General features: G+C 45.4%; 1 protein-coding gene across 1 annotated transcript; it reads right to left on the bottom strand.

The window, feature by feature from the left end:
• Positions 1-1,848: 1,848 nt before the first annotated feature.
• Positions 1,849-22,472, bottom strand: ARF1 (ARF GTPase 1). Its single transcript, XM_077304524.1, has 5 exons — positions 22,249-22,472; positions 10,361-10,544; positions 9,407-9,517; positions 3,981-4,105; positions 1,849-3,354 (listed from the first exon to the last, which is right to left on the bottom strand). The coding sequence occupies exons 2-5, from the start codon at positions 10,506-10,508 to the stop codon at positions 3,193-3,195; spliced, it is 546 nt and encodes a 181-aa protein (XP_077160639.1). The 5' UTR covers positions 10,509-10,544; positions 22,249-22,472; the 3' UTR covers positions 1,849-3,192.
• Positions 22,473-22,479: the final 7 nt, after the last annotated feature.

The following is a 22,479-nucleotide window of genomic DNA, read 5'->3' as shown; positions in this document are numbered from 1 at the left end:
CTGCCCTTGCCGGGGAGCCTGACCGCATCGGCACAGAGCAAGAGCCATGGGCTGTCCGACATTATCATTTTTAATTATTAATCGTAAGGCATGTGTGCAATATAGCCAGGAGATGAAAAGACTGTCGGGAAAGGTGGTTTGCCATGGCCTGCTACCCCCTGCATCAGGGCCCGGGTGTTCCTTCGAGGCCTCTTCCAAACGCTAGCTGGGGCCGACCCTGCCAAGGATGTGGGCACTGGAACATTATGTCACCAATCTATAGAAACCCGTATGATGCTCCTCGCAGCAAGGGAGGTCCCCTCTTGAATGGGGAGGGTGCAGAAGAGAGTGACGAGGACGATCCGGGGCCTGGGGACTAAGCCCGACGAGGACCGGCTGAGGGGCTTGGGAATGTTTAGCCTGGAGAAGAGGAGGCTGAGAGGGGACAGGATGGCTCTCTTGAAGGGTCGGGAAGGTTGTCACTTGGAGGGGACCAGGGAGCAGTTCCTGCTCGCAGCACAGGACTCAGTCATGGGTTTAAGCTACATGGAGAACGGTACCAGCTAGATACAGGAAAACAATTTTCAGATTAGTTCTGTAGTGGGATGGGCTGCTGCCTAAGCAGGAGGGGCGCTCCCCCCCACTGGTGGTCTTCCAGCAGCACCTGGACAATTATGCATGCTTTAAGACAGTGGGTCCTACATTGAGCACAGGGTTTCTACAGCTCCTTCCAACTTTTGAGATTCTGTGTCCCCAGTTCCCACACACGATCAAACTTGCCCCTGCTTCAAGATGAGCTGAAGTCCTGCCCCAGAGGCTGTGATTTGGAGCTGGGGGGGGGGGGAGGGAGGGTGGATTGCTAGTCTTGAATGGGACATTCATGAGAACCCTGCAAATTACATGCTAGCCATCCGCCCCACTTCCTTTGAGACCACTGCTCAAGTTTCAGCTACAACTTTTACAGCAGTAGAACAAAGTTTAAATCCAGGGGCACCTTGAACATCAACCAAGCTTTATTCAAAGTATGAGCTTCCGTGTGCATGCCCACTTTGTCAGACACGTGGCTACACTCCGGACTCCATTTCAACATCCTGAACGACTGCAGAACGGGCTTCTCAAATCTGAGAAAGTCACTTCTCAGGAAGGGGGTAGGAGAATCCCTGACCTACTTAAACGGAGAGCCAAGTTGACAAGACTCCTTTTTGTTGTCATTGTTGGCACTGGCAACACGACAGCACAATTTGCGAGCTGCCTACAGGACAAAGTGGAAAGACCGGATACAGAAGCGGCAGGTCAGGTTTCACGAGAGAGAAAAACCCAAACCGAGCCCAGGCGGTGATTTTCAGCAATCGTGTTGCAACTCCTGGGCAAAAGGTTTGCACACGTTCCCTGTTTGTGAAACCCAAACAGAACTGAACCAAGGCCTGTAAGAGCAAGATTCGAATCCAGAAAGACCGGATCTCAGTTACAGGCTGCCCTTCTCACTGGGGCTCAATGTGGGCAACAAGACTTCTGAGATGCTCAGCCTTCTTGGATTGGACAAAGGGTGCTTTGAGCCTCCAAGCCTTCTGCCCTGGTCTGGAAGGTGCTACGGGACTTGAACCTTGTTCTTCTGACTGCAGGCCAAGCCAACTTTCCACCGGAAACAGGCACCCATCGGAAGTAGCTGCTCCTGGTTAATTCAACCTGCAGTGAATGGCAGAGGAGTGGCTTTCCGAGCCCCAAAACATGTGCTCATGCAGTCCAGGCGAGGAGCCCCCCCCCCCCCAAGCAGAAAGGGACAAGCACAGAACACCGTGGAACAGTTTTATTCAATCTGTATTTGGTTCCGATCCTGGCAAGATGAACAGGCAAAGCGTGAAAACGTCATGAAATAGTTAAGAGATTTTTATTCTAATAGCTTTTAATTACAGTGCTCATCTTGTCGAAATGAAAACTGAAAACAAGTATACAAAACAGTCGATTACTAACTGTGTATTGAAAGCAAATAAAGGTTGTTTTTTTTTTTCTCCACGACACTAAACAAACCAGTTCTGATAGTTCCTCGAGTTAAAGTTTAAACAGCTCCAGCTTCTTCAGTGTTTTTATCAAAATACAAAAGAAAAAAAAAAGTTAGAGGTCTTTTCTTGATGGCAAATCTGAACCTTGCAGTATGAGGGGGTGCGAAGGGGTCTTTACACAGCTACGGGTGGGAGACAGGTCCAAACATGGCCTCGAATACTTCTAGTATGGAATGAAACTCCACGCTCTCATGCTTTTTAGTTTATTTCCCCCGAGATGCTACATTAGATGATTGGGATGGCCTGACTTAAGTACAGTACTGGTGGATGGCGAAGCTTAGAATTGATAACGGACCGCTGGGATCTGGGCAGAGAATTCTGCCCTCTTTGTGGAGGAGTTTTATACAAGAGAAGTCCAAAACACTTTTTTTTTTGGGGGGGGGGACCCAAAACCAAGCAGATGAAGATGACACCCCAACAGGATGCAAGAAGGCTATTCTTGCATGACTCTAAGGAGACACAGAGGGCTGCGGCCAATTTCTTAGTCTAGCTCTAATCGAAGAGGGCCTCGTGTTCACGTCATACGCACAAAAAAAATTGTCAAGCACAGAAAGATCCAGGATGTTCCTCGTTCTCTGAACCTTTTACGATATTAAGTTGCTGGTATTCAAGTTGTGGCAGAACAATGGACAGATTTTGTTCAAGTGTCTTCACTTTATTAAATAATCTGACATCTCCAGGCTAAAAGGAAAAAAAGAAAAAGCAGCCGCCAAACCAGTCCTCTCTACAGACCTCACCGGCCACGAGCGAGCGTGATTCAGCTCTAGCCTTCTACTGGCAACCCCGCTTCCTCCTCAAACAACTTGAAATCCCTTTCTCAGGACTAAACAGCGAGTTGATTTTCTTTACAATAAAAAAAGCGGAGTAATATTGCATAGGAGTACCAGAAACTGCCTCACTGGAAACGAGAACTATTTACATTAAATAAGAACCCTAACTGTTTTCAGGCTTGGATTTGCCACCCGGACAGCACAGTGAAGGGCATCCGGTGACAAAGAGAAATGAAAACAGCTTCCGGCACTCAATACCACAAAGTAGCATGGTTTGCCACGTTAGAGTAAAGCGAAGGGGTGGAAGAGGAAAAGGAGGAGGAGGAGGAGGAAACCAGGAGGGGAGGAAGAGAGAGGGGAGAGAGGAAGAAGTTTTGAGGGCTTCATTTCTGGTTTCGGAGCTGATTGGACAACCAGTCCAGTCCTTCATAGAGACCGTCCCCACTAGTGGCACAGGTGGCCTGGATGTACCAGTTCCTGTGGCGGAGAGAATGCAGTCCTAGTTTGTCTGTGATTTCTGCTGCATTCATCGCATTCGGCAGATCCTGAAACAGAAGCAACGCTTTAGAAAAACGGCTTTTCCCCTTGGAAGAAAAAGAAGAGCTGGCCCCTGTGGGAGACGGGAGGCTGGACTAGATGGACCTTCACTGGTCTGATCCAGGAGGGCTCTTCTGAGGTTCCTATCAGGGGAACGCCTCGGCCTCTCTGCCTCTCTGCCTCTCTGCCCTGCTATTGGTTGGCTACTGTCTGAGACAGGATGCGGGACAAGATGGAACCCTGGTCAGATTAGCAGGGCTTTTCTTATATGCTTAATAATCTTTTGTAACATTCAGTCCTTCCTAAACATTGTCCTAAATAATCCTGTCTTCTGGAGGCATGTTGTGGGTGGCTTTTTAATACGGATAACTTTTGGAGCATTACAAAGATACAGGAGACCCAGTAAAAAACCCTGCTGCGTGCAGGCAAGCCTGTTTCTGAGTCCTGCACAATCACCCATTGCAGAAAGGGGTGGGGTCTTCGGGGATCCCCAGTGGTAGCCACAGCATTTGGGGGACAGCCCACGCTGCAGCCACCCCCCCAGAAAAGTCTTGGGATATTGGTGGCCGGCAAAGGACTACCCAGTGGACACCTTTTGGCTGGGCCAGGCCCACTCCCTCTTCGTAGAACTCACCTGTTTGTTCGCAAACACTAAGAGGACAGCATCTCTGAGCTCGTCTTCGGCCAACATTCTCATAAGTTCTTCTCGAGCCTCGTTGACTCGCTCTCTGTCATTGCTGTCAACCACAAAGATCAAGCCTACGAAGGAAGCAAGAGTCTATTAACTCGGAATGTGCCAGCGCTTCCAGCCCAACATTTCAAGGCACAAGCATCAGTGGGGTTTCGTCCAAGAGCCACGTTTTTGCTGGCAAACTGATGAGGCCACACTCTGCCTGTTGCTTTGGCCTTCATATAGATCTAGGGTAGTGAGGAAGAGTGACGCTTAAGCATGGAGCTGGGTCTGTAGACAGCCAGCCAGTGGGGTGTCATGTTTACGAGTGTCAGACTAGGATATGGGAAACCCAGGTTCGAATCCCCGCTCTGCCAGGAACACTTGCTGGGTGGCAAGGCGTATGCACACGGCCTAACCGATGGAGTGAGGATGCAATGGAAGAAGAATAACGAAGATGCTTTGGGTCCTTATTGGGGAGGAAATCTGGGTATAAATGAATAAATAAACGCATCTTTGGTGTTGGTTAATAACAAGAGGGTATTCCTGATCAAATACGCCATCCAATTTCTCACAATAAATGGTGTGATAACGATTTATAGAGGCATTTGAGCCATTTAAGAAACTTTGCAGAGGATATTTGGGGGGGGGGTGGTTTATTACATGTTGTAGGTTTTACAGTTGAACTCATTGGCTGTTTTGAGTTGTGGCAAATGGCAGGGTGTAAATATATATATATTTTAAAATAAAGAAACAAAACTCAATTCAGCCGAAGCTTGCACAATGGCTGCAACTAGGAGGGAGGAAACCAATCCCCCCCCTTGAGACCCAGTCAGATGAAGGAGTCATCCCTAAGCAGTCTCAAAGCAGTTTACAATCACCACCCCCTCCCTACACCAGGCACCCTGTGAGGTAGGTGGGGTTGAGAGAGCTCTGGGAGAACTGGGATTGGCCCAAGATGCTGCATGTGGAGGAGTGGGGAATCAAACCTGGTTCACCAGATTAGAGGTTGCCACTCCTAAACATGGCACCATACTGGCTCTAGTCTTAAATAGACGACCCCTCCATATTTCCAAGCAGTGCACCAGGTGACTGGGCCAGCAACTCCATCTTACCACAACCACACCTCTGAGCTCCTTAGAGAAAGTGTGGGAGAAAAAAGAAAAGACATGGGCTGAAATAACTGGCAGTCTTCTGAACTAGATTTGAAACACAACTGCGTAACAAGACGACTCTGGCAGAAGTCCAGGGAATAGAGGGCAACTGAGAAGCAAGGCAGGAAAGAACATGTATAAACTCTTCCAAAAGTGGATTCAGAATGGGAGAGGAAATGAAGGGGAAAACTAAGGTGGGTGTAACAGGTCTGACCACCTTCTGCATCAGAAACATTGAGATCTGGAAGAGACCACGAAGGGCCATCCAGCACACAAAGGGGGGGGGGCAACAGGGGTGGGATTTCATCTATCCCATTGAGAGAATTGGTGCTCCTTGCTCAAGTTTTGTTCAGCAACATTCTGCTATGGCACAACTACAGCCAGGCTGGAAAAACCACCCAAAATACTTATTCTTGGGGAGAAATTCGATACCAATAGGGCAGGGGTAGTCAAACTGTGGCCCTCCAGATGTCCATGGACTACAATTCCCTAGGAGCCCCTGCCAGCAAATGCTGGCAGGGGCTCCTGGGAATTGTAGTCCATGGACATCTGGAGGGCCACAGTTTGACTACCCCTGCCCTATTGGTATCGAATTTCTCCCCAAGAATAACTACAGTTTGACTACCCCTGCCCTATTGGGGCATTTGCTGGCAGGGGCTCCTAGGGAATTGTAGTCCATGGACATCTGGAGGGCCGCAGTTTGACTACCCCTGCAATAGGGAATAAGGCAAATTTCCAGGTGGGTAATTTATCCAGCGCTACTTAGGAAAGTGGGGTGGAGATGAGGGGCATCCGTTTGACATGGGCACACCCAAAAATCTCCCCTTGGCCTGTCGTTCCCAATCCATGAACTCCTTCACATGTAAGATGCCTGCAACCTGGTTGAAACCTTCAGGATATCCAGGCTACCACAGAAACTTGCAATAAAACCAGTGTCTGGTATTTAAACATGCAGAATTATGCAGGGTGTCTGTCGCTGTGCTAGACAGAGGTGGCAGAAGTGAGAGTTTAATCGGAGAGAGCCTGCCTCATCCTTCCGTCTCTATGCCATTATCCGCTGTAACTTCCTTACGACACGCAGAACATTCCATAAGTATTTGGAGCCACAAAGAATTTGGTGATAAGCAGAAAACAAAAAGGAGTGGAATGCACTTATGTGCAGAAACAAGTCTGCTTGTTTGTTTCTGGAGATGCTATAACTCCAGGTCTTGATTCAGGCAGATTTTTACCCACTAAGACAAAGCAGCCTGGAAGGAGAATTTCTAAAGGTACGAGACAAACAGCTGACACGGACTCCCTTCTCAGACTTCGTCAATGATGCAACAGCTCCGTGCGCCCAAAAGTAAACTGCGAAAAGACGACACGCTGATCTGTCAGCGCATCTGCTAAGTCAGCCCTGAGGGCTGGAAGAGACGCGCACCAGAGCGACGTGAGCTTCGATGCATGCAGCAACATTTTCAGCTGGCTAAATACAAGCCAGCACGCAGGAGAGACAGATTGAGAAAAACAAGTGGAGAAAAATTCAGGTGGGTCGCCACATTGGTCAGAAGCAGCTGAACAAAGTTTGTGTCCAGGGGCACCCTGAAGACCAACAACGGATGATTCAAGCAACATGCTTCCATGTGCATGCACACTTTGGCTACACCCTAAATAAAATGTTGGGTCTTCAAGGTGTCACTGGACTCAAGCATTCAAGTTGGAGAAAAGTTTAGGTAGTCAAGGTCAACAATGATCTTGGGCTAAAAGTTCTGAGGTTTCCTGCAGTTGTTTGCCAGGAAAGCCATTAAAGGAGCTCTCCTAAAATGGATCTTTCCTGTGTCAGAGTTCGAGGCAACTTCTGTAGTTTTTAAGCTCCACAAGGCACAACATTAAGAGATCCACTAACAGAAAGCATGTACAAAATACAAAGTTGTTAGCTGGTTAAGAGTTTTCATGGAGCTTGGATATTTGGTCAATTTATGGTGAAATCCATCAACTACAGTCTTACTCTGCCCTGCCTCAAAGAAATATAGGTGCCATACGTATTTCCCCTTTTATCCTCACCTACCCGGTGAACAATTAGGAAATAAAATACGCAAGCAGAAAAGCCAGGCCTGAAAGAAAATCCATGTAACACCTTTTTACCATGACTGATCACAACGAGAAAATATTGTGTAAGCTTTTGAGTTCCTGAGAAGTTCTTGTCAGGCAGATGTTGCAAACATAAAAACTGGAGGCAGAGAAGACCGACTCTCCTGCCAGCTCCAGCGGTGCTGGGTGAAGACAGACACATCAAGCTGTTTAATGACTGGAGGTGCTAGATCCCTGCACTTCCAAATGCCGTCTGGATTTGGCTGATCTGTGCCTCCACGGCTTACTTCTTTGTGCTGGAAGCCCATGCCTCCAGAAGTTAAACAAGTTAGTAGGCAGGTCTAATGCAATTAGTGCTGGCAAAAGTCGGCCTCTTCCCTCCTCCACTTTTTACTTTTTGCAGGATCTGCCTGGGGAAGGGCGCATGCAAATGTGCAAGCTCTCACAATATTTGCTGGTACTTAGGTGGGTTCCAACAAGAGAATAACTAGCACCCTGTGGGCTACACAGCAGAGATGGGATAAGAACCTGGGTCTGATGTGACATACTAATTGTGGCATCACATTGACTGTGAAGGCATGCACGGGGGGGGGGGGGGGATGGAGAGGAAGAGAAAATGACAACATAAAAACAGTTGAATTGAGGACCAAAAAGGAAATGTAAATCATACTGCCTAGTACGATAAATGTAAAGAATAATTAAAATATATGAAAATACATGTATTTATTACAAAACAGTTAAAAATGTTACAAGGTGTCAATAAGAGCCTCAGATACACAACTGACACTTGAAATGGCCTAATCCAGAGGTGGCCAAACTGTGCCTCTACAGATGTCCATGGGCTAAAACTACCATGAGCCCCTGCCAACACCATGCTCATAGTTACTGTAGTCCATGGACATCTGGAAAGCTAGCTTGGCAATCCCTGGCCTACACCAGATGTGTTTCAGCACACTAACCACCTTCATTGGTCAAGTATACATAAAATGTCAAGTATATTAACTGTAGACATATATTGAGCTTTGTCACGTCATAAAAAGATATTGCAGTCATATAAACTATGACCCAGGGCTAGAATCAAATCAAAGAGGCCCTTTTCTCACTTGTTGGCCCCGGTTCAACACGGTTGTACTAAGGTGGTGACTTACAATACAAGTATATTCAGGTGTACCTTCTTTGCAGTGCCCTGATGAATAAATAATCAAATACAACTTGGAGCCAATCACATGTATACTTTGTGCAGAAGGCAAATGAATGGCTGCGAATGAATGGCTAACATCATCACGCAATGCTTGAATCATTCTGCATGGCACTTTCACAGATTTTGACAAATCAAATCATCTTGGCAGGAAGCACATAGGATGGCAGCCACGCAACAGCCCACAGGTAAAACAATTCCCTAGTTTACTTGGCCATTCCACTGACAAGGCCAGGGAAAAAAGCCACCACCTGGGGAGAGAGACTGAGAACACTGCTTTACGTGTACCAGAATATGAATCCAACTGTCCTTACATCACAAAGCTGGTGCAGTTCCATTCTGTATGGCTAAATGTGGTGCCTTCCATGGAGGCAGACCAAGATGGGACATTCTGTTAGTCTGCCTGTAGCAGGGGTAGTCAAACTGCGGCCCTCCAGATGTCCATGGACCACAATTCCCAGGAGCCCCTGCCAGCATTCGCTGGATTGTAGTCCATGGACATCTGGAGGGCCGCAGTTTGACTACCCCTGGCCTGTAGCATTGAAAAAAGCAAGAGTCCAGGAGCACCTTCAGGATTAACAAAATTTGTGGCAGGGCTATCAGCTATTGTGAGTCACTGCTCGCTGTAGTTCAGATATCTGAAGAAATGAGCAGTAGAGACTCACAAAAGCTCATACCCTTCCACAAATTTGGTTAAGTCTTTAAGGTGCCCCTGGACTCTTGCACCTTTTTCCTGCTATAGGACTGGTAGAGAGATGTGCATGACACAGAAGCCTGAAGACAAACACCATCACATCCAGTCCTGAGGCAAGCAGAAGTAGGTGGCTGAGAGATTCCCTGGACCCAAAATACTCGCAATGCAATCACAATCAAGTGGTAATGGAAGAAGCCCAAGAACAAGCCTCAGGACTTTTAAGTGGGTGCCTACAAAAACAGACAGCGTGCGGACAGTCTGGGAAACAACTCACCTTGAGTATTCTGGAAATAATGGCGCCAGAGAGGCCTGATCTTATCCTGGCCACCTACATCCCATACTGTGAAGCTAATGTTCTTGTATTCTACTGTTTCTACGTTGAAACCTGAAACAGAAGTCGCAGAAGAGATTACGATTGGTAAACAGGTCAAAGGCCTTGTTTGCCCATGATATGTACAGCAAGGCAGACAACTCAGCTTAATAATTTGTAAATGCCCTCCCAAATGCATTCAAAACCGAAGAAGTGCCGTAAATGTGTACGGATACACTACCAATCAATCAGCATTTGCTAATCTTCCTTAAGCACTCAGGCTAACTCCACTCACTGGATTATTTTATGCAGCAATGTTTCTTTTCTGATAGTTGCAACCATTTGAGCTGGCTCATTTTAACCACTATGACAATGGGAGACAACAGCACTTCTGCCAGCTTTTTCAGTGTACCACCCGTCCTAGGGTCTAGAAAGGGAGGACATATCTCCATCCTTTAAAATGGAAACAAACACAACTGCTATGGACCTTAGGGTTAATTTCCACAGCACTGAACACGATTCCTGCCTTTAGAAACGGAGCAGGCACTTTATCTCTTGTAAAATGAGCTTCATTAACTCTTGTGATAGTTCACAAAAGCTGGCCCCAAATCTTATTTCGCCCTCCTCTCAAAATCCCAACTGATAGTCAACTCGTTTCTCAAAGGCCGCACTATGAAACTGCCAAACGGTGGAGAAATTCCCTGAGAACATCACCTGGCTCCAGAGGTCCTGGTTGGCCAGTGTGTGAAACAGGCTGCTGGGCAAAACGGACCCCTGGGCTGATCTGTCATGGCTTTGAGCCTATGTTCTTATCCCTCCCAGAGTCACAACTGCTACACAAAAAAGAACCACGTTTCCTTTGTTTGATTTGGAAGAAGGGACAATAATGGCAGTAGAAATCAGCTTAGAATGTCTTACCTATAGTAGGGATGGTAGTTACTATTTCACCAAGTTTCAATTTGTACAAAATAGTAGTCTTTCCTGCAGCATCCAGTCCAACCATAAGTATGCGCATTTCTTTTTTGCCAAAAAGGCCTTTGAAGAGGTTAGCGAAAATATTCCCCATGCTTGAGTATGGAATTCACTCTCTGGCCAATGAAATCTAGGCAAAAGAAATTTCAAGACAATTAGCTCTGAACAGTATTGGGAATACACACAGCCCAATCCTCCACAGCCATTTCCATTGAATTCAATGGAGCTTACACTTTTCAAATATGTATTGCAGCATTGAGCATAGAAAAGGATGCTAGTCCACTGAAATAACCGCTAAAAGTAGACATCTGTGTACAAACAAGGTTTTCAAACAGAAATTATGAGATATTCAGCAGGAGGAGGGGGCCATTTTATTTCCCCTGAATCCTCTCTCCATACTATTTCCCCTTTCTGTCCTCCTGGCTGCCACCATATTCTCCTTCCCCCCTTTACCTGCTTACTTCCTCCTGTCCATTTACCGACCAACCTCTCTCTGCCTGTCTTCAGCCTTATTTATTTACTTCATTTATACTTCACCTTTCTCAATGGTGGAGACCCAAGGCATTTTAAATGATTTCCAAATACTTCAATTATAAAATTAAGTACACACTACACAATATTTTAAGAAGTCAAATAAAGGATGATAGAAATTTCTACTCCCATTGCAAGAGCTGATGCTTGGCTACTTCATCATGCACAGGAAAAGGAAAGATTATATACCATGTCCTGTGACTTTTGTAAAGTATCATTCATCCATGGCCGCATTACTCAGCAAAAGATCCATGGACAGCTAAGGCAGAATTATTTCACTACTGCTGCGCAATCTGTGTTTATTTTAGAGAATTAGTCCTTATCTAAGTGGTGACTGCAGAGATGAGTCAACATAAAGTCCACCCCCATTACCAAGTAATAATACTATGACAAATTTAATTAGCTGTGCTTCTTTTTTTGCATCTCAAATAGGCACTGACACACCTAACAGAAGGGCTGCAGAAATAGAAGTGAAAACACACCGTGTTTCCGTCCTACCCCCCCCCCCACTAAAGTGCTTTAGATGCTGAAGATACACAGCCCTTTTTGATGAGAGATGCTCTTTTCATTCTACCTGGAAGTTTCTTATAGTTTCAAAAACACTATGTATTTCTAACATGGGAACCATGCTCAAGGTTCAACCCACCAACTTCCCTTTACGCTCAAAACTAAAGATCTAATTCTGTTTGATGTTTTGTGAAAAAAAATACCAGGAAACCAAGTCTCAAAAAAATTATGTAATGCCCAAAGCCAGCAATAAGGCACTCAATCTATTTTCTGATTGTGGAGCGGGTATTTTCCCCCCCCCCCAAAACTCAGCATTTCTAATGAAGAAAAAATGCCCTAAACCCTAAACGTTCAAATCATGTATCCACAAGGAAAGTAATTTATCTTTAGTAATCCCCTTTGCCATGGAAGCTTGTTGGGTGACCTTAGGCCAGGCATGCCACTATCCCCAACAGGTTTGTTGTGAGGTTGAACAGAGGTGAGAACTGTGTAAGTCATTCTGGGTCACCTCACTGGGGAGAAAGGTAAGGTATAAATGAAGATAAATAAAATCAAGCAGCAACACTTATCCTTTTACATCACTGGCGTTCAAAGCACATGTACCTCCAGCATGACAATGTAAGCCAGAGCTTTCCAAATATCACATCACAGACATAATAAGGGAAGGCCTGAATGAGGGGCCTCTTGGATCACCCTGCCTTCTCACAATGCACCAGCTCTTGAGATACCAGCAAGGGCTGATTTGAACTACCAGCCAGGCTTAGACAGACACAGCTGAAGAAGTGCACATTAATCTTGCTTGGGAGCCGCCATGCAGGACAATGGAAATGCGCACTGGACTTCCGCTGCATGCACAAGACACTGTGGCTGTTCAGGCAGCAGCTGCATGTAACAGAGCCAGTATTTGACTACACCTGACACAAAGCTGTATCACTACGCAAATATCCACAATACTGTATAGATTTAGGTGGATAGCCGTGTTGGTCTGAAGCAAGAGAACAAACTTGGAGACAAGGAGCAGCTTTAAGGCCAACAAAGTTTTAATTCTTCATGTGTATTTTCATCAGCTTGGTGTAGGAGTGTGGGCTTCTAATCTGGAGAGCCGGGTTTGATTCCCAGTTTCTCTTCCAAACGCAGCCAGCTGGATGACCTTGGGCTGGCCATAGCACTGATAAAAATATTCTGACCAAGTAGGAATATCAGGGCTCTCTCAGCCTCCCCTACCTCACAGGGTGTCTGTTGTGGGGAGAGGAAAGGGAGGCAATTGTAAACCGCTTTGAGATTCCTTCGGTTAGTAAAAAGCAGGGTACAAAAAGCCAGCTCTTCTTCTCTCTTAAGAAATATACACTATTTAAGTGGACTACAATTAGTGCGTGCATCAGGTTAACTCCACAGATTCCAGACTGCTATAGAGTTCCTGAACAGACAGCATTTCATGGTTTTCGGGGTTATTTTTTTAAAGTTTTATGCAGAAACTTATTTCACTGCCACATGAGATTCGCTGGAACTTCAAATTTGCTGGCAGGGGCTCATGGGAATTGTAGCCCATGGACATCTGGAGGACCACAGGTTGACTACCCCTGTTCTAGAATGTTCTGTAGACTCATGAAGGCTTCCACCAATGCTAGAGGAGTTTTTGAGTTGGGAGTATTACCCCTTCTCCTAGAGAAACATGCTGGCCTCTGCAGAATAAATCAACAGGATACCATCTGTTAAGAAGTTACTGTACTTGAGATTGATTTAAATAAACATGATTTAAAATGAAATACACTCTTAAAAGCGAATCTGACTCCTGTTTACTGAAAGAACCTTTGACAGTCATCACTAAGGATATCATTCACGTAGTTACAACTCCAGGGGACAGGGTGTGGTGATGTAGATGTAGTCCATTTACCCATCTGTATTTTGGCCTAGTAAATAACCTGATATCTGCAGTTCTCAGTACTCATCAATTTGACTCCCTGTCAATTACACAACATTGGCATTTATTTTCAGTTTTGCGGAATGAGTCAGTCTGTTCAGTTACTTACTCCCATACCTTCTAGTTTCGTTTCTTAATGGGACAGAGAAATGATAAAGGCATAGGGGCAGCCTATAACAGGAACAAAACAGATCTGAAGTGCCTTGTAGTGTTTGTTCCATCCAGCAGTTTGAAAAATCATGGTAGGAGACTAGTTGTCTACAGGTTGTACAAAAAAAATTGTTTAGACTTAGGACCTAAATCCATTGAGCATTATTTTCCAAAATAGTGAAAATATTAAGTTAATAAAGGAACATGGTGGCCCTCAGTAGTTGTCTAAAGGCTTGCTTATAAATCTGAGTTGGATCAAACCAGTTTTTTATTCTGTGTAAAAGGGGAAATGCTTCCCTTCTTTCCCAGTCTTTCAAAAAGGCTGTGCTTTGGATCCTGGGGCATCCATGAATAAAAGGGTACGTGGGGCGAGGACTATTGGAAGCAAGAGATTTAGGACAGATTGCACAAAGTGTGGGTAGGATCCACCTGGATGGTCCTAGGTTTCTAGCAGCAAACTGATTATAGAGTGTTGAACTTGAATCTGGAAGACTCAAGTTCAAATTCCCACTGGGCCAGTCAGCTTTGCCTACCTGACAGGCAAATTAGAGTCCAGTAGCATTTTTAAGACCAACAAAGATTTATTCAAGGCGTGAGCTTTCAAGTAACACAGACACTTTTATTTCTCCTATGTTTTTATGAACTGCAACTGAATTCGAAGGGACTGATTGGCTGTTTTAGCAAAGAATTATCATATGGCTGCATTTGGATATTGTGACACAGTTTACTAATTTAACAGAATTAACTTTTGCTTTATATTCCCACCGTCATGATGGTAGTTCATAGTCCGAGGAAGAGTGCTTGCACTCGAAAGCTCCCGCCTTGAATAAATCTTTGTTGGTCTTAAAGGTGCCTGACTGGACTCTGATTTCATTGTCCTACTTCAGACCAACACGGCAACCCGCTTGACTCTACCTGTAAGGACAGAATGGAGGGGGAAATGATGTCAGCTGCTTCGGGTCACCACTGGGGGAAGCGCGGGGTATCACTCAAATAAATAATGAAAATGTGTGTATTTCAGCCCATTTGTCTTTGTGACATAACATGCCTTTATTTAAATCTCTCTTGAGTATAGTAGGCTGCTAAATATATCTAAGAAAGTTGCAACTGAAATGTTGGTAAATGCTCCTCAAGAATTCACACCAAAAACATTCCTTCTACTGGAACACGCTTCTTTCAAGCATTGTGCTCACTAATTAAGGTCTGTCAGCCAGCAGTTTATGGATTGGTTTGCAAAATGTTTACATGATGTGCCTCATCATTATTGTTTCAACTTCCTAGAGAATTCTAACAAAACTCTCACGCTCTGTCTATAGGGATGGACCGGGAACATCCATTTCAATGCATCTGAAGTCATGTGTGTGCCACATGAATGCTTAGATCTGGGACTAAGCTTACTGGGCCTTCAGGTGTCACTGGACTCAGATTGGGATGTGCGCTTTGGCTTGGTTCGGCCGCCACAGTATGGCGCTGGCTTCCCATGTGCCGCCTCGGGCTTCAGTGATTGCCGAGGCAGCCGAACTGAGCCAAAGTGCACATTCCCAGACTCAAACTTTGTTCTGCTGCTTTAGAACGCCACAGCTACCCACCTGGGAAAAAAACACCATTTACCAGAATAGCAAATAGAAGCATGCAGCTACAAGTATAAACGTATCTTTGTATCTTCTCTCTTCTCAGTGTCTGTCAAGATCCCCTTGAACTGTTTACATTTAAGTAACAAGAACCCAATTTATAATGTCACAGTACTAACACTTCAAAAAGAATATAATCAGCAGGACAGCTTCGTAGAACAAGAGTGTTTAGTAAGCCAATAGAGGAATATTTCTCAAATTCACAGCATGCACACAATGCTTCACTAAACGCTCCATTGGCAATGATCCACGACCACACACCTCTACTCAAGATACAGTCCCCTTCTCATTCAGCCTGCCAGCTGTCTTGAATACCACCTATGATCAGAGTTTCACAGATGAATCCCTGAGCTCTTCTATAACTCCTTCTCCCCAATACGGGTCCCTTTTAACTGCCCTGCCTCAATTTTTCCTGCAGTCCCAAGCAATCCCTTCCAGTCCAGTCTTCCTCTAAGTTCAAAACTGAGGTTAATCTACCAGGCTAGTGATTCAACAATCCTGGGCCCCAAAGAAGCATGCTGGGCCTCAACCAGGGCCAGAGCCTTCTCTGTCCTGGCCCCCACCAGGTGGCACAAGCTCCCTGAAGAGATCGGGGTGGGGGCCCTTCCTGAACTTGCTTGGCACTCCTGACATCCCTTCCATGTCCTGAACCTAACTGGACCTCCCTATGGGTTCTTGTTTAGAAAGTTATTATTGGACTGTTAACTGTTATAATATGGTTACTCAATTTTGGTTCCCACTGTTATGGCTGTTGTTATTATGATTGCAATATATATACTCCTATGTTTTATCTAACCTACCCTGAGCCTTATGGGAGGGCGGTATAGAAATACAATTAAATAACATTACAAGCATCCTGTGGCACTTCAGAGACTAATACAGTATCAGATTCAGAAAAAGTCAAACAAAGAATAACAAGAACAGTTCCCATCAAAGATAAGTCGTCTCTTCAAATAGCCACCAAAACCTTGGCCTCTTTTACAACGAGAACAGGACCTTATTCACTGAGTATAATTTTAATCCAGGGTTTTTCATCTACACAAAGGAATTTCAGTTTCTCCTTGTGGCCAGCTAACGAGCAACAATCCTGTACAAATCTGGGGCATTCCAAGAGTATATATCAAATAATGTGTCTCAAACAGAGCACCCACGCAAACAAAGTAGAGACTATGAGTTATTGTGGCAGAAGCTTGGTGGGGGGTTATTCTAAAGGGAGGCCAGGTGCCCCAGGCATAGGCATATTACTTTATATCACAGAGAACAGATGAAAACAAGATCAATTCAAAAGATGATCCACTTGGGATTGGTGTGGGCCACTCCAAAGTGTTAATATGCTTGTAAGAAGAGACAATTAGTGTAGCGAGCTGATGATGCAATAATGGAGTCTTTATAAGTTTCATCCTACATTAAGGCATAACTGAGTGTGTGAAGCTGACCAAGGTGGATCTTTAGCAATGTCAATTCTCACAGCAGTTCTACAAGATGATCCTTCCTGCTATTCAATATCCTTTGACTGAAGAGGTTAGGGCTCAATGTGTGTCCAAAGCATATTAACAGCCACATCACTTGCCTCAACTCTACCTTATTTCTTATACCACAGAGGAAGAACCAAGGGCCAGCAGCCAATTGTATTAATATTTAACCCAAGTTATATGTATTCAACTTCTGGATTCAAAGCAAAACAGCCCCCCCCCCCCATTATAAGTCCTAGGCATAAGTCTTTTAGGATCTAGAATCCTATTTAAAAGTCAATTATTTGCATTGATGGGAGAAAAATATACAAAAACACATACATGTAAAATTTTTCAGCTCAGCCCTTATGTAAACTGAAAAAAATATTTTATTTTACAGGCACCATTTTTACTTTACAGCTGGCCTTTCACACTGAGACTCAAAGCAGACCATAGAATATGAAACCAATACGACACAAATGACAAAACTAAAATAAGGTGTAAGGAAGCTTCTGGGGGCTCTTCCGCCAGGTTTATGGTTGAGGCTGGAGCAGTGAGGAAGATCTGATTGGGGCTCCCCCCCACCCCGCTAGACAGTGTTTAGGCCATGTGGTATCTACAGCTCCCCTCTTCCCACTCTCTTTATTAGATGTTTTATTGGGGGGATGGGAGACTGAGTAATACCAGTGTTTGTTCAGGGTTTTTTGTATTGTTTTAATGGGGTTTTAGCATGGACTTGTAACCCGCCACGAGTGGTCTCAGAAGTGGCAGGAAATAAATTTAATAATCATAATAATATTAATAATAATAATAATACAATAAAAATACAGGAAGCAGATAGCCATGTACAAGACAATGCAGCAAGGGTGATATAGAAATTTATTTAAAATAAATATAAATAAAAACAGGTGGGACCTACAACTGGGGTGGAGTACAATTTCATTTCATTATAAAAATACCCTCCTGGACCATTCTATGGAAGCCACCACTGAGAACACAGGGCAGGCTTTCTCAAGCAGGGTTTCATGAAACCCTGGGGTTTCTTGATGGCGCTGGAAAGGTTTTCCAAATGGGTGTTGTGTGTGTGTATGTGTATATATATATGTGTGTGTGTGTGTGTGTGTGTAGAGCCTCTTGTGGCGCAGAGTGGTAAGGCAGCAGACATGCAGTCTGAAAGCTCTGCCCATGAGGCTGGGAGTTCGATCCCAGCAGCCGGCTCAAGGTTGACTCAGCCTGTCATCCTTCCGAGGTCGGTAAAAATGAGTACCCAGCTTGCTGGGGGGTAAATGGTAATGACTGGGGAAGGCACTGGCAAACCACCCTGTACTGAGTCTGCCATGAAAACGCTGGAGGGCGTCACCCCAAGGGTCAGACATGACTCGGTGCTTGCACAGGGGATATCTTTACCTTATATTTATATTTTTATATAATTATATATATATAAAATTATATATATAATCGGGTGATATGACCAGACCTAACCAGGTAATTTATAAATTAAATTTATCATTTCACTAAATTGTGGCCAAATGGCCTCTAGTTCACTTGGTTTTAGGAAATTGCACAGAATCCTCAATGGCTGTGAGCTATGATTGTGTGGTGGTATATCTATATGTCTTTTTGAACTGCTAAAATATTATATATATATGTGTGTGTGTTTGTAAAGGGACAGTTGTCCTCTGCTGGGCCTAAGCATCTGAGACAAAATATGAAGGTTCTACTTAGCTAATTTCAAACACTTCTTTGACACCTTTTTATCCCCTGCCAATGTTTATTTAAAAATGTAAATTTGAATTGGAAATTCAAATTATTGGTAGGGAATAACAGTGTTTATGGACCACTGGCTTCCTCAGGCAAAGTATAAATGTCAAAATTCTATTACAGCTGCAGCTCAGAAACAAGCAGCAACAATAGCACCAGAAGCCTTGCTGCATGATCTTGTGTTAAAAGCAGATTCCTTTTGAGATGAATCTTTGAGAGTTAGTGTTTATAAAACCATTGCTTATGAAGCTGAAAATTAAAAACAACACAAACTCCAGAGTTGTTTCCACAGGTAATGCTTTCCTGTCCTGAAAACACTTGCTTTCAAGTTGAAAAAAAAAATAGGTATGCTTAATCAACAAAGGAGCTTTGTAGTAGGAGAAGACAGATGAGGTTAAAGACAAATACTGAGAGTGGTTAATTTTATAGGCCATAAAAGCTTTAAGCCAATGGCAAACACAACTTCATGCTTCAGTATAAGCTGATGTCTCCTGAAAGAGCTGGACTCTTCCTCAGACTATGAACAGTGGGAATATATAAGCAAAAGTCTGTTCATAGTCGGAGAAAGAGTCCAGTTGCACTCGAAAGCTCACGCCTTGAATAAATCTTGGTTGGTCTTAAAGATGCTGCTGGACTCAGGGTTTATAAAGTACTACTGTTACAGGCTGCCTCATTATTTTCAGGTGGGGCCAGATATGGCTTCTGCCCAGCAAGGCTTCTGACTATCTACTGGAGATGTGACTGGCTGTACAGATTTTTTTTAATGCTTTGGAAGCAGCTGCCACAGTCCACAGCAATGGACATGGTGAACATACAGGTTTGCATGACATCTGCCCTTTCTCTATGGAAAGAAACACAGGGCACACAGTGTTGCAAAAGTTTTAGCAGTCTTGTAAGCGTAACACTTACAAGATGTAACAACAGAGATGTCCAGAGAATGGAAGATTCTCCCCCTACGATTCCCACCCTACCATTTTGTAAAATGCTGATGAAGGGACAAACAGGTGCATAAGGGAGAAGGAGGAAGGGAGAGGCACAGCTGGATGATTGGGAAATAAGTGTACTATCTCAACTTCTCTAATCTGGATCCTTCCTTATTCTTCATATTGCATTAAGTGAGCCTGCATGACCAACACAATATAAGTACGACACTTCCTGAATCTAGCTTCTTAAAATGGTCAATTTACAATTGTCAAATAGCTTACAGAATAAGGAATGCCAATGTATTTTTACTTTACTCTTTTTTATTCCACTGTGATGTGTTTGTTCCCTAGCAGTGGCGAACTTTGCAGCATAACTAAAACATCTCCCATTGGTCAATATCACATGGAATAATTGCAAACTCTCCCAACAGGAATACAGTGGTGTTTCACTGCAAAGTTTATTTAATTGGTCAACAGGGTGTTAAATATCACAACACATAACTAATTTTATTATTGTACACAATAAACCTATGATTAAAGTGTCACAATATTAACTTTCATTAGGACAACATTAAAAAGTAGACTAATATTTGACCAGTCAGTTTCCCAGATTTCTTCCCTATCCCAAAGATCTGAAAACATGAGTTGCTGATTTAAATGAAACCTGCTTTCACCAAGCTTAATGGTAATGCAAAGCTGACCAAAAGATGCACCCGTTAAAGTTTGTAGCAGAAATGACGGGAGGGAATCTTTGGGAAGCAAAATCTGAAACAAGTATTAAGAACATGAATTGGTAGCCTAAAAGCTGTCACCCATTCACTGCTGATTGAAGATAAATGCCTAAAAACACCATCACACACATGTGTTACTTCCCTGACAAAGGCAAGATGGGGCTAGATGTGTCAGTATTAGGCGAGCAACAGACATCACTGAATTTCTCTTTCTCTGACTGATCTGAGAGTGTTGTCTTTTCCCCATACAGGTTGGCAATCTAAAGCAAATATAGTAATTTATCTTTCAACAGAGGCAATATTAGCTAAAAATGGAGAGCATCTGGCTGCCTCTAGCTGCAGGGACAAACAGTGCCAATGAATGCAGCACTGCCAACCAATATTGCACTCTATATTTTAAAATAAATTCAGCCCCAGGAGCACGGAGGATGAAGGCTGCTTTGTTCGGTAAAGCTGTGCCTGAGGAAGCCCCCAGCAAAGGAATCTTTAGCCCTGGACTCCTTGTAACTGGAGACGGGTTCCTTCCTCGGCCATTTCACACTCCAGATCCTGCACTTGCGTAACTTTTTTGTCCTGCTGATGAAGTCACCAGAGAGTGACTAAGTGAGCAAAATCCAATTCTCCACCCTGCCCTCTCCAGCCTTCAGCCCCACTTCTCACAGGGAAGGGCAGAGAAAGAGGGTTATCCATCATCTACCGACCAATCAGCACCCTACAAACAGGCTCCCCCCCCCCACTACTATGAGCGGCCAAGCTGCAACTTCCCCAAGAGGTCAAAGGGGCATGCCTATTTAAAGAGAGGATGGAAGAGCCATTCCTTTACACTGCACAAACCCCCATATTCTTTAACGTTGCCAACATCCAGGTGAGGGCTGGAAACCTCCCAGAATCACAAGGGATCCCAGGCTACATAAATCACTTATGTCCAGCGGATGTTCCACCCACCCTCAAAACCCTTGCTCCCAAGTTCCGCCTTCAAATCCCCAGGTTTTTCCAAATCCAGAGTTGGTAACCCTACTGTCCTCCAGGATAGTTGCAAAGAGTATTGTAACCAGCAGTTGCTTTTAAAGCTCTTGAGGGGGGGGGGGGAGTATGCAGTGAGAAAGTATGCCAAGATAGTAGTATAGTTTTGGGGGCAGGGTTATGTGTGCTGAAATTGTGGTTCCTATTTCCGTGTAGGGAAGGAAAGCCACTAAAAGGTTGCCAGAACGAGACAAATGGGATGGTGTGGAGGAGACAACCTCTAGTGCAGGCGTGGCCCAACTACGGCTCTCCACATATCCATGGAGTAGAAGTACCATGAGCCCCTGCTAGTTGTTCATGGTAATTGTAATCTATGAACCCCTGGGGAGCCATAGCTGGGCCACCTCGTCCCAATACACAAGAGCAGCCAGTCACGAATGTGAAAAAAGGAGGCAGGCCTGGCTGAGGTGGTCTCAAGGAATGGGTTGCCCTGCATGAGAAGAGGGAGAAGCCACTGCTGTCTAGGGCAGGGTTGGCCTAGCTGTGGCTCCCCAGTGGCCCATGGACTACAATGACCACAACTCCCTGCCAAATTTCCTCTATAGGAAGGTGGCCCAGCTGTGGCTCTCTAGAGGCCCACGGACTACAATGACCATGATCCCGTGCCAAATTTCCTCCAGCCCAGCTGTGGCTCTCCATAGGCCCACGGACTACAATGACCATAACCCCCTGCCAAACTTCCTCTATGGCAGGGTGGGCCAGGTGTGGCTCTCCATAGGCCCACGGACTACAATGACCATAACCCCCTGCCAAACTTCCTCTATGGCGGGTCGGCCCAGGTGTGGCTCCCCAGAGGGCCACGGACTACAATGACCATGAGCCCCTGCCCGCACGCTCCTTGCCCTATTCAAACATCCCCGAGTGGCTGCTCCTGTGAATGGGGCTCTAGAGCAGGGGCGGCCCCGCTGCGGCCCTCCAGAGGGCCACGGACTACAATGACCATGAGCCCCAGGGGCTCATGGTCATTGTAGTCCGTGGCCCTCTGGAGGGCCGCAGCGGTGCCGCTCGCTCGCTCGCCCGCGGCCTGTGTGGAAGGGGGCTCGCTCTGCTTCGGAAGGCGGACCGGCGGCCCCTCCCCCGCCCGCAGTGCGGCCTCGGCGGGCCTTCGTCCGTCCGTCCCTCCCCACGCCCGAGGCCTCCTCGCCGCCCGCGCAAGGCCCGCCCGCCCGGCCTCTTCCCCCGCGGGGCCTCCTCCGACTCCTTACCGGGCGGCGGTGTCGGCTGGCTGGCTGCCCCCTGCCCGCCTCCTCGTCTTCCTTCTTCTTCTTCTTCTTCGTCGCCTTCCTCCCCGGCTGCCTCCCTCTCGCGCTCGCTCGCTCGCTCTGCGCCCAGGCACACAAGATGGCGGCTCCCGGCGGCCACGTCAGTGCCAGGGGCCGCGCAAGGGACGACGGGTAGCGAGGTATTTTTTTAATGGCCTCACGAGGCGGGGGAGG

The sequence above is a fragment of the Paroedura picta genome, chromosome 11 (genome assembly GCF_049243985.1).
Source record: "Paroedura picta isolate Pp20150507F chromosome 11, Ppicta_v3.0, whole genome shotgun sequence".
In the NCBI taxonomy this organism is placed as follows: Eukaryota; Metazoa; Chordata; class Lepidosauria; order Squamata; family Gekkonidae; genus Paroedura; species Paroedura picta.
Note: the sequence above shows the minus strand (reverse complement) of the source record. Positions and strands in the feature narration are given on the sequence as shown.